We start from the raw sequence: 12,441 nt of genomic DNA, 5'->3' as shown, positions 1-12,441 counted from the left end.
GTGATGCAGGGACCCTCTCATCAGAGAATGCTTTTCTTTTGAGTCATGGATCGCCCCCTAGCCCCAACATATTGTGGGGGAGAAAGAACCATTGAGTTTCCATGCCCAGGCCTGCCTCAGTGCTAGCTGTCTTTGGCTAGTATTAGTCATCTTTAGATAGTTTTCCCCTCCTGGCTCATCATTTCTACCCTGCTCCCTTGGACCAGACCCTCTCTTACCATTGACTTCAACTTGCAGAAAGACCTGAACTTGATTGACCAAGTGCCCTGGTAAAGACTCAGTATATGATGGGCAGCCACTCTGCTGGGCCAGGTTGTGGATTCTGCTTCTGTATTTGTCTCAGGCTCCCATGGATTTTTCTCTTTGATCTTGTCGTAGTCCCTGAGAAGTTCCTGCATGTTCCATGATATAGCCTGTCCTTTCCTGGGAATTGTTATAGTCAGGGTGCCATGAACAAGCCCATGTTATTTATCTGGGGCTGAAGAAAATTGACATTAAACTAAAGTGGGGTTTTGTCCTTGTTAGAGAGTTTAATGAAAGCCCACATCTCCTTTTGGGTTAGAAGTTTATCTGATGTGCTGTTGGTGCATGAATGCCAGGTGTCTCATCCTTTCTAATGTTTTGTGCAGGTCAACGTATTGAAACTTACCGTCGAAGACTTGGAGAAAGAGAGAGATTTCTACTTTGGAAAGCTAAGGAACATTGAATTGATTTGCCAGGAGAACGAGGGGGAAAACAACCCTGTATTGCAGAGGATTGTGGACATTCTCTATGCCACAGATGTACGTGTTGACATGAGGATATTTTCTTGCCGTTTTGCCACCTAAGAGAAAATAGAAAAATTTTATCTGGTTGGTTTCGGCGAACTCAGTACTGATGCTTGTTGTGTTTCAGCATAACATTCATCAAAAGACTTCATCTTTGACCCTTAAAGTCAGCCAGAGAGGGCACCTCTGCCCAGCTTCAGCCTCTGCCTTGAGGTCTGTCAGCCTTTGAGGCAGGCATAGGACACTCAGGTGGCTGGCTGCCCTGCTTCTGTAGTTTGCGGCCACTGATAGGTCATGAGTGCCACAAGGTGCTCTTAACCCCGCTATCCCCACTCCACCCCTTTCAGCTTGGACCCCTCAGCCTGAGGTGCTGCCTTCTTTTTAATAGGGCCCAAGGCATGCCCTGGAGAACCAGGCACATGGCCCCTGTTTGATGTCTGCTGCCCACAGCTGTCAGAGCGTACCTTTTTTCTCCCAACCTGGAGTGTATCTGGTTCCTATTTCCCCGGAGTGCCTTGTGGTCAAGTTTCTTGAGATCCATGTGTATTACACAGCCGAATCTGCTGATATGAATCATGCTGTGTTAGCTGAACAAGGAAAACTGATTTTCCCTAGATTTAGGATTTGACATCTTGCCACTGTTTAATGGCTGCAATTATTTATAATTCTTCTGCATGCCTAGCAAGGTCTTTAGGATCAAACTACAGTATATGTCTACGTGTTTCGTAGTATGTGGCGGTATACAAATATAAGGCAGCATTAATGCTGTTACTAACAGTGTGCTCTAAACATATCAAGTGAATTTGGGGGGATTAAGACAGATGACTGAAAAGTTGATAATTTGTTCAATAAATCCTTATTTCGGGCTTGCTCTGTGCCAGATAATACAAACAAAGGGGTTGAAGATATAGGTGTCCTTGATCTAGTCTGAGTATTATTTTAGTGGAGTCATAGCTTAAGTAAATTTAGCCATAGATATTTAGTTAAAAAAAAGATGGGGGTTGAAGGGGAAGTCTAAGTTCTTATGGTAGTGTGGCCATTAGCACATGCCATATGCCCTGGAGTGAGTGTGAGGTGGGAGCCGTGGGTGTGATGTTTTCCCATGCTTCTGATGTTGGCTCAGCCTTGCAGCTACTATGTGTGTTGTGGGTGTTTTGAGTAAACAGAACACCCACAACACCTGCAGTAGCATGTGTGCATGGTTCCTAAGTGCAGGCAAAAGAATGAATGAAGGAAAAGCTGTCTGTATGGACAGTTTATTGAGAGGAGATGGTATGGCACCATTATGGTGACTTCAGGGATTTTTGAGGGTAAATTTTCTTAAACAACTATATTGACACAATGAACTGTACATATTTAAGTACAACTTGATGTGTGAGATCATCACCATAATCAAGACAGTGTACACATCCATCACCCCTGAAAGATTGAGAGTAAATTTGTGCTCAGTTTTTGCCTTTTGTGGGATGTGATTCCACTGCCTAACTAATAAAATAGTGGTCACTTGGCCTTGTGCCATTAAATGCCAAGTGTGTGGTAAAGACAGGAAGAACCGTTGACTTAGAGAGGCTTTAAATATGAGGAAAGTGAACCCACAGTAGAAACTGATCTTTCATTCAGCGTTGAGTAATAACTTTCCCCTCTCATTTTCCCATTTCAGGAAGGCTTCGTGATACCTGATGAAGGGGGCCCGCAGGAGGAACAAGAAGAGTATTAACAGCCTGGACCAGCTGAGCATCATCCGAATTCTTCACTCCAAATCATGTGCTTAACTGTAAAATATTCCCTTTTATTATTCTTAGAGGACTCACTGGTTTCTTTTCATAAGCAAAAAGTACCTCTTCTTAAAGTGCACTTTGCAGAAGTTTCACTCCTTTTCCAATAAGTTTGAGTTAGGAGCTTTTACCTTGTAGCAGAGCAGTATTAACATCTAGTTGGTTCACCCAGGGAACAAAGAGGCTGACCATGGGGCTCACTGTGTGGATGCTGGTAGCACTGATGGCTGGAGAAGGGGGAGACCTCTCAGTAGAGAAGTGTAAAGACTGATTTGAATTTTAAGCTAATGTGAAATCTTGACAGAGAACGTTTTAATAAATCAATGCCTTAAGAGTATTTAAAAGATGCTTCCATATTTCAAAATGTAAAATGTAACATGACAGGAGCTTCTGTGTGTTTGACATTGTGTCTGGGAAGGAAGGGCCAGAACCTGGAACCTTTGGGACCTGCTGTTCCCAGCCCTCACGGGGCTGCCTGATCCTCATAGGCCCAGACCTTGGCCCAAAAGGAAAGTTTGAAAAGTTGCTTTGTAAAGCCATTTAGTGTCCTTGACCAGTTGCATCCCTGATAAGAAGCAAGAGGCATTGTTGCCTGGAGGAATAGAGGGTGTGTTTCAGCCCTGAGACGTGTTGAGTTGAAGAGCTTGATTTTCACAGAACATTTCTCTGGTGATTTTTCCAGTTATCCCTGATATTTCTATGTACTGTGTTTTGTTGTTGTTGTTTTTTTTTTTTTTGAAATGAGGTGTGTCCAGTTTTTAAATCTAACAACTACTTTTGGGGACTTGCCCGCATCTCTGGGATTTGAATGGGGGTTGTGTCCCATTTTACTGTCTTTTAAGTTTACATTTAACATGTTTCTCTTCTCTGCTCCCCTTGCCCACTGGGGACTCCTCTTTGGCTCCTTAAAGTTTGCTGCTTAGAGTGGAAGTTCAGCAGGCAGGTGATCATGCTGCAAGTTCTTTCTGGACCTCTGGCAAAGGGAGTGATCAGTGAAGGAAGGCCACTGCTACCTTGGGATCTGCAAGGCTGGGTGTTTTCGGTACCTGCTGTCCACAGCCCTCCACTGTTATCGGAATACTTTGCCAGTGCACTAATCTCTTTGGAGATAAAAATGTTAGCGTGTTACGAAATGTTAATTTTCTTTTGCAGAAAATACAGTACCATGTCTGAATTAATTATTAATATTTAAAATATTTCATTCCTTAACTCCCTCATTTGCTTTGCCCACAGCCTATTCAGTTCCTTTGTTCGGCAGAATTCTGCAAAATGTGTGTTACCCACTACTGAGATTGTTCTGCCCCTGATGTATTTGTATTGATTTGTTTCTGGTGGTAGCTTGTCCTAAAATGTGTGTAGCAAGCAGGTATTTTATGATAAAATTGTTGTGTAGTGCATGCTCTGTGTGGAATTCAGAGATTCACCCAGATTCAGTGATTAACAATGCCAAAAAATGCAAGTAACTAGCCATTGTTCAAATAACAGTGGTGCTATTTCTCTTTTGTGGCCTTTTAGACTTTTGTTGCCCTAAAATTCCATTTTATTGGGAACCCATTTTCCACCTGGTCTGTCTTGACAGGGTTTTTTGCTACTTTAAACAGTTTCTAAATAAAATTCTGTATTTCAAGAGTGTCATGTCTTCTGAAATTTGTCTTGCCCTGGGTATATTATTTTAGGTTCAAATGATAAGGTACCCACGCTTCTTTCTTAAATCAGGACTGATCTTTTGAAATCCTTCACTGTTTTTTTTTCAAATGTGCTTATTTGTAAGGCTGTTTCTTTTTTCTCCATTCTTCACAGTACATTTCTCAGCCTCCTGCTGTTTCACACTCTCATGTTACTGTGAGAGGTCTTTCAGAAGTCCAGGGCTTGGCCTAGCTACCGTGAAACCTTTTCAGGCTGTTTCCTCCAGAGATATACAGGACAGAGCTTGGTGGATACCATGGGACAATACTTTTTTTTCCTGAAAGTATGTTTCAAAGGCAGTGAACACAGTCAATCTGTAACCTGAAATCATCACCGTTTTTTTTCCCTTTTAAAATTCTGTGCTGTAAGAAACGAGTTCAAAAGGCGACGTGCTGCCATTTTCAGTATAAAAGAAAGTTAAATGGTCAGAAGGTAGTTTGCTATATGATCTTTAGGGTACCCACCACAATTATGGATGCTCTGTAAACCCACCTTGATGATGATTTTGACTAGGGTTACACCCATGTTACTTCCTGTAGAAGTTAAGGGTATGAAACCTTCCTTAAAATGTTAGGCACCTTCAAGAAGGAATTGGATACCACATGTGTTTGTAATTTACAAGAGGCTACCTCCAGGAGTGCATGGAGTTTGTGAAGATAATTTTGGGTAATGTCAGCTGAGACGTTACCTTGGGAAGAGTGAAGCTGATAACTGTGTGTATCTCTGACCTAGTAAGTCCATTGGCCTGGCTCTTTAGGCTGAGGCACAGTCTTCTAATGTGGCTAATTCAGGTTAGATCACTGGTGCGGTGAACTTGAATAAGCAGCTTGGTTTGCTTGGCAGGTTCTGTGTTGCATGCGGTATAGGTAAACAGATGGCTGGATTTAGATTTAGGATTCACTCATGCTGGTGGTCCTCAAACTGATGGGCTTCAGAATCACCTGTAGAACTTGATTGACATACATTTCTAAAGTCCAATCCCAGAAATTCTGAGTCAGGAGATTAGAAATCTGCATTTTACTATATACCTCAGGTGACCTGGGCTTAATGTAGTCCTCAGACGTGTACTTTTTGGCCTAACATTTATGCCTGCAAGTTCAAGTCTAATTCTGGCAGGGGGGATATCAGATTGGAGTCCTTGTAGGTCCCTCCTAGCTTTGTGACTTTTGAGCTAATTGATCCCTTTTCTTGTTCTGACCTGCTAAACAGGGATGATGATGTTGACTGCAATGCCTCCCTCACTGGGTGCTTGTTGAGATCAGAATGAGCTGAGAAACAAAAGGTGACCACAGCGTTAGGAAGCCCTGCATGGGTTCTTGATCCAGTCTGAAATTGTTTATAGACCAGAAAAGCTTAGGGCACAATTCAGGAGGGTGATCCTTAAGATAGACTTTGAGTATTTTGTAAAGTAAGTAACAAGTTCTTCTAATGTTTCTTTTTCAGCTTGCAGGGATTGATTGATGAGTCCAGCTCCTTTTAGTTTTCAGACTATGATTTTCATCCTGTTTTTCCCCCAGGTGAAATCGTGTTCTAAACACACCTTTCTCTTTTAAATGAAGATTCAGTGATTCAGTAATTGATTCATTGATTTAAAGATAGGTATTTCTTCAGGGTTTACTCTCTAGAATATAATATGGTGTTGGAAAGGAAGCAGTTTTCTTTTGCTATAACCAAAATGAGTCTAGGGAAGTTTTTCTTTAAGGATTGTTTTATGAGATTTGGTATGAGGAGCTCCTTTTGTGATGTTTACCATAGTTCACCATAGTCTACAAACAAAACCTAGGCTTTAAGCCTGATCAGCCTAATCAGATTAATTTGCTAGTATGTGGGTGACCCAAATCTGACTGCTGTCAACAGAGTGGAAGTAATTGCTTTGAACCAAGCTGAACCTGAGCCTTCGGTTAGTGTTCATGAATCACCAGTCATTTTGCTGGTCTGGCACTGTTGCTGTTGTTTTAAAATTAGGAGTATGTCGTATTTTTGAATTCATACATTCCAGTTATAAAATTTTAAAACCCGATGAGTTCATACTTATTTCTTACACTTGCAGCTTTTTTCTCAGTTTTCACATGTGACAGTATAACTGAATATGCAGAGTCCTTGTCCGAAAGAAAGCCCACAGAGGAATTCTGTGCTTTTACATTGAACTTGACTATCCTTAGAACCATTATCCCAGATGCCTTCAGCCAGATTGTTATGCAGGTATAATTTGTGAAGGTCTGTTTCCCTTTTGGCTTAATCTGAGTTGGAAAGCAGTGTTACCTTAGCCTGGAGCACAGAGCTTTCTGTTGAGGTTGTGGTCAGGTTGCCTTATTAATTTCGTTATCTAGGTAAGCAGGTCGAGCCCTAGAGTCAGAGTTCTAGGCCCCTTATTCCAGGACTATATATATATATATATATATATATATATATATATATATATACACACACACACACACACACACACTTAAAAAATTAAAGTAACCTATATTTCTTTTGTATTGGATGCTCTGATGTTCTGAATTGTAAAATGAAAGTAGCCTTCACAGACATGTTTCTGCAGGTAGGAAGAGGCAAATCTTTGTCTTGTGATCATTTGAAAAGCAAAGCAAGTTAGCCATCAAAGCCTAGAACTTTGTGAATGGTATCAAGAGATAGATTTAGAATTACAAAGTAAGTTTGGAATTCTGTGAGATGTCTTACCTTAAAAGTTAAAAATTTTTTTCCTTAACTTTTTCCTGGTTTACTTTGAATATTTTTCGCAGTCTGCAGGAATTGGTGAGGATAGGCTTGATGCAGGTATGAGGAAAAGGAGGAAGAGCAGTTTATTCCATTTGCTAATGTCTTTAATTTTCAGTTTTGGTGGGAGAATGAGATTTGGGAAGCTGTAGTGAGGTTCAGTCCGTCGGGGTAGGTCTTAACAAAGCTGGCTTTGTGGCTCTTACTAGTTTCCAGCGGGGACAAAGATGAGTTTCTAAGATTCAGCTTTCATGGATGATTCACAAATTGCAGTTTAGACTATTAAAGTTAAGTCAAGGTCAAGCATGCAAGTGGGTAGACTGAATATATAAAGGGAGTGTGTGGCTGGAGCGCTTCTCCAAAATGAACAAGGGAGAAGTGCTGTGATCAGGAGGCCAAGGATCAGGACCAGGGTCCTTCTCCAGGCCCTGCCTCCTTGGTCTGCAGAGCATGGCTTTTCATTGGCTCAGTGAAGAGATGAGCGAGGATTGTTTCCCCAGGAACCTTTCTGAGCCAGGAAAAGTTACTTAGGTCTGTAAACGCCAGTAGGATACCAGAGCCAGAAAGAGTGGGAGAGTGCCCAGTTCCAGCAAGTGTTGCCTCTGGAGGCCAGTTTTCAACAGTTGAGAAAGTTTTGGTTCAGAGAAAAGCAAAATGTTTCTCAGCATCAGCTACATACATTTTGCATGTGAAATTTTGAAAAAATTTGCACTGACAATGAAATGGTTTGTAAAGTGTACATCCTTTTGTATTTTAATAAAAGTTTTGACTCTAAAAGAAGAGATTTTGACAGATGAAGTAAAAAGTGGCTCAACACATGTGTTTGGCTTTTTTCCCCACAGGCTGCAAGCTGCAGGGAGAACTTTGCTAATACATCCATCCCTGAACCACCATTTAGTGCAAGAATCTAAATATATTGCACCCAGGATCTGTCACCGTTTATCCTAGTCTAAGCTTGAGTGACCTTCAGATTTCTTTCCTGTCTTGCTTGCTTCACAATTGTTTCATCACGTTCATATTTATATTTCTCCTGATTGGGCCCATTTATATATTTTGGAGTAGTTCTAGTGATTTTAAGATCCAGCATACCTCAGGGTCATCTGGATTTTACCATTCTAAAGGTTCCTAACCTGATATTGCCTTTTTTTTTCGTATTTTATGTTTTTCTACAAAATAATGTGAGTTAAATGTGTAATTATATATGACTGCTGTTTTTACTTTGAAATTTTAAACCCTACTAGGAAGAATGGAATAACCTGTTTTTTACAGGTAGCTGTAGGCTAATCGCAGCTTGCCCCTGTGTGTGCGCCTCCCTCCCTAGTAATTTTAAAGGCTGAGAGAAGAAACAGTAATTCAACGTTGAATGAAATAAAAATTATTTTAAAAAATTTCCTAAGAATTTGTAACTCTCTGACTTAATTTTTTTTCTTTCTTTTTTGGGGAGGAGATGGGTAATTAGGTACTGAACCACCCCAAGAATCTGTTGTTTTTCTTGAATCATGGTATTTTGAAATCTTTGGTACGTGAATCCGGAGAGTTCTCTTTGGCAGTGTGGTAGGAAGAGCATTGTTTTAAATGTCATGTGAGTTGAGTTGTTAGTCTCAACTAAAGGTGTGATCTTGACATTAATCCTCAGGGTCCCCTCCAGTTCCAATGGTCATTGGCTTCTGTCTTGTATATTCGATTTTGAAAAGGAAAAAGCCTGTCTTCTTAGCTATCAAGTTGCACCTTAAAATTTTCAATAAATTTTATAAAGCTGTGAAGAGTAATTGCAGCTTTACTGAAGAGTAATTCACACATATAAATTGTACGTTAGGTTACAATTTTTTACGTTTTAAGTCCCGCAGTGGTAAAGCTGGCGAGGACAGAGTTGGCGCTGCTGCTGAGTGGAGTGGAGCTGCCTTCCCTGGAGCAGTAACTGTGTCCTTGAAGCCTTCGGGCAGCATTCCATCTCCGCTTTTAGGGAGCAGAGTAGAATCTCCTTAGGATTGGCAAGCGATGGCTGAACTAGTCTCAAGTAGGACTTTGAACTTTTTTCCAGAATTATTTTGTGCAGAGGTTTATCTACGAGATTTTTTTCTTCTTAAACACCTTCCCTCCTACTTCTTGAGTTAATAAACTTGAATTATTGATGATCACGATTTTATTCGTTTTAGGTGGGGGTTTTCTGAACTTTTCCTTACCTAAGAAGTGGAATGAATGCATCTTACTATTTCCCCTTTGTGCTCATGTTTCTTCTTTGGGAAGGAAAGTTACATTTATTGTGATAGAATTTAGCATATTTTGGCCCATGTAAAAATGTTGATAAACGCAGGGGCTGCTGTAAGTAGAAATGATAACATTGGATTGGAAAATGAAAACCCCAAACCAAAAGACAGTGGGGAATAGTCAAATTGGCCTGTTTCTGTTTTTTGTTGTTGTTGTTGTTTTTTAATAAACCCTTCTAGTTTATTAATACCTAGTTTAATAAAACTCTGGTTTAAAAGACCTTCTGCATCTTTTATGACATTTCATTGAACCACTCTACTTTTCATGTTTTACAGTGTGACAGAGTCTTTTGTCTCCACTGTTGATGAAATGGGAGCAGAAATTTTTTCTCTGTGTGGGTGTTCTCTTTGTGGTGAAGATATGGGGAGGGGTCTTGGCTTGGTGATCAGTTAACATTTTGGTAACATCTAGATCATCATGAAATGTGATTCAACTGGGTATCTTTAAGTCTGGAATCCATGTCCCTGGTTGAATTCTGCCCAAGAGATTTGCCTTTGGCCAGCTCATGCTGCTGAATTGTGCCAGGGGCAAGATTGAACAGTGCTGTATCAAGTCCAGGCCTGCCATGAAGTCTGGGTTTATAGGACTCCCATCTTACACACAGTGCTCTTGTAGTCTTCCTCTTTTCAAAGAGTTGGAGCTCACGCATCTTATGTTGAGAGAGCTGCTGTGCCTCCCACTGTCCTCCAGCTGTGGGGGCTAGTTGGCCTTTTGGTTTTGGTGAACGCTGCTTTATCATTAAGCTCCCGGGCATTTTCCACAGTTTCCATGAGTTGTGGGCGCTCTGTGCTGTATTTGTCCTATGGGTCGTTCTCCACTCATACTTGTCCTGCCTTTGTGTGCTGTAGCTCCTCCTGTCACTGTCTGCTGTAAGTTCAACTTCATCCATAAAAAGAATGTCTCAGATTAGATGAAACATGGCTGTGTGGTTATGGTTTGTGGGATGGATTCTGCTGTTCCGTTTTGTGTTCTGCATATGGAATTCTATCTCATTTTCCTGGCTCTAAGTGTGGCCAGCTGACCCTGCAGTCAGGTTGAGGCCCTCGGAGTTCCACAGTGACTTCATAGAGGAGCTACTTTGGACTTGGGGACAGCTGTCAAGATGTCTCTGTCGAGAAGGAAGTTGAAAACCAATAAGCCTCTGTCAAATATAGCCAGCAGTGTTAACTGGGGAGAGCAAATTGGGTCAGGGTGAGTGAGGGTTTGGGGTTAAAGTCATCTCCAAAAGATTGGACACCTGGGCCCTAAAATCCATTTGCCTGAGATTAAAGGCCGAACAGGAGAGCTGAGCCTGTCTGAGCTAGATTTCCAGGACAGCTTTAACTGCATTTGGCCTTAAGTCATCTGCCCCTGTAAATTCTTACAAACGAATTACTCAGCAAACCAGTTATTCTCCCGTCCTCCGCCTACTTCCCTAGTGGCAGTTGTAAGCTCTCACCCCTGTTCCCAGGTTTGTACCGAACCCCACACCCTGGCCCCCTTCCCCTCAGAGGAGGCTTCCTCTGATCTTACCTGCTCTCATTCCGGATAGATATTTAACTCTACAGCTGAATCTTCTCTTCCTTCCAGTATCAGAGGACTAGTACTTCTCTTTGCTTCTTACTCTTGTGCTTTGCTCTTGGGTGTCTCTGTTGCCCTCAACCAATATTTTTTCCCCTTTGTGGCCTCAGTCCACGAACATACAGAGCTCCTCCCTTTCTCATAAAACTTGTAGTTTAAAAATAATTATTGTAGTTTTAAATAAATTAATTATTGTAGTTTTAAATAAAATAATTATTGTAGTTTTAAAATATTTATAAAATAATAAAAAGATTTAAATAGTTGTGAGAATAGTATAAAGAACTCCTCTTTGCCCAGACTGACTAATATGGTGAACATTTTGCCGCATTTGCTTTATCATCGTATACGTTTGTTGAACCATCTGGGAATAAATTACAGATATTGTGTCCCTTTACCTTTAAATACCCAAGTGTGTATTTCCTAAGACCAAGGATGTTCTCTTGTATAACCACAGAACAGTTGTCAAAAGCAGGAAACAACATTAATTCAATATTATCTAAGAACGTAGTCATGTTTAAATTTTGCCGATGGTCCTAATAAAGGCCCTTAGGCCTTTTCCCCACCCAGTCTAGGATCCAGTTCAGAATCACGCATTGCCTTTAGTTGTTAGCTCTCTCAGTCACCTTTAATCTGGAACAGTTCCTTAGTCTTTGTTCTTCATGACACAGATTTTAAGAGTAAAACCCAGTTACTTTGTAGAATGTCCTGCAGTTTGGGTTTGTCAGGTTACGTATGTTTGTGGATGGTACCGCGGAAGTGGTGATCTTGAGACCAGCACGGCAGGAGGCAGGGCCTTTGGCTCCCTCATCAGTGATGTTAACTTTAATCACATGTTAACCAGGACTTTAAAGCAAAACAAAGTATACTTGATTTCTGTATACGTACCAGTGCTTTGTTGCTTAATATAAATGTGGTGATATACGTGCCTTGTGTTAGTGCAGACTTTTTTGTATTCCTTTATTCTTGGCCTGCCTTTTCTGCCACATTGGCCCCCAACTCCCCATAATCCATATGTACTCATAATTTTGTATGTGCTGACAGTACAGTACCCCCTTAGACCCAGGCAAGAAGGGCCCCTGCCCCGGGCTGAGCTTTAGGGCATCCCACTCTGTCCCTCCTCTGGCCATGTCCCTCTCCACCAGATGAGGTAGGTTCAAGGGGCTAAGCAGATGGCCACTCAGGCCCCACCGGTGTGCTGCCCGCTCCGGCCCCCCCCCCCCCTCAACCCCGTCCCCTGCTCTAAGTACTGGAATTCCCCACCCAAATCACTTTGAAGCTGATTCCAGAGTCTTTGTAGGCCTATTCCTCAGAGCGTCATTTTTGAGGGCAGCCTTGCCAAGGCTTGCAGTGGCCATGGAGCAGTGGAGGCATGGGGGAGATGCAGCCTGGGTGTATGGGCTGGGGTGTCCGTCCACATGCCACCATCCACAAGCCCCCTCAGCAGGATGGAGAGGACATGGGGTTGGACAGAGGGCTTGGAGGCCACACTGCCAAATTCTGTCAGTGAGCTGAGGAATTCAAGAGTTCTAAATTTGAACCTGGCCTTCCAGCTTGTTAGGAAAGTGTATTTGTGAAGGTAGGAGAATAGAATGTATTTTATTTAGCAGTGTAATAATTTATAAACATTTTAAATAACTAGACTTGCTATGTGGACCAATATTTGTTCT

General features: G+C 41.6%; 1 protein-coding gene across 1 annotated transcript in view; it reads left to right on the top strand.

The window, feature by feature from the left end:
- MAPRE1 (microtubule associated protein RP/EB family member 1) overlaps window positions 1-4,172 on the top strand; it is a 28,685-nt gene extending 24,513 nt beyond the window's left edge. The window contains exons 6-7 of the mRNA XM_059897237.1: window positions 630-782; window positions 2,428-4,172. Coding sequence (XP_059753220.1) covers window positions 630-782; window positions 2,428-2,484 — 210 coding nt within the window. The 3' untranslated portion in view covers window positions 2,485-4,172. The remainder of the gene's footprint in view (window positions 1-629; window positions 783-2,427) is intronic.
- The last annotated feature ends 8,269 nt before the right edge of the window (window positions 4,173-12,441 follow it).

This window comes from Balaenoptera ricei, chromosome 15 (assembly GCF_028023285.1).
Source record: "Balaenoptera ricei isolate mBalRic1 chromosome 15, mBalRic1.hap2, whole genome shotgun sequence".
Taxonomy (NCBI): Eukaryota; Metazoa; Chordata; class Mammalia; order Artiodactyla; family Balaenopteridae; genus Balaenoptera; species Balaenoptera ricei.
The sequence above is the reverse complement of the archived record's forward strand: the minus strand, read 5'-3'. Positions and strand labels throughout refer to the sequence as shown.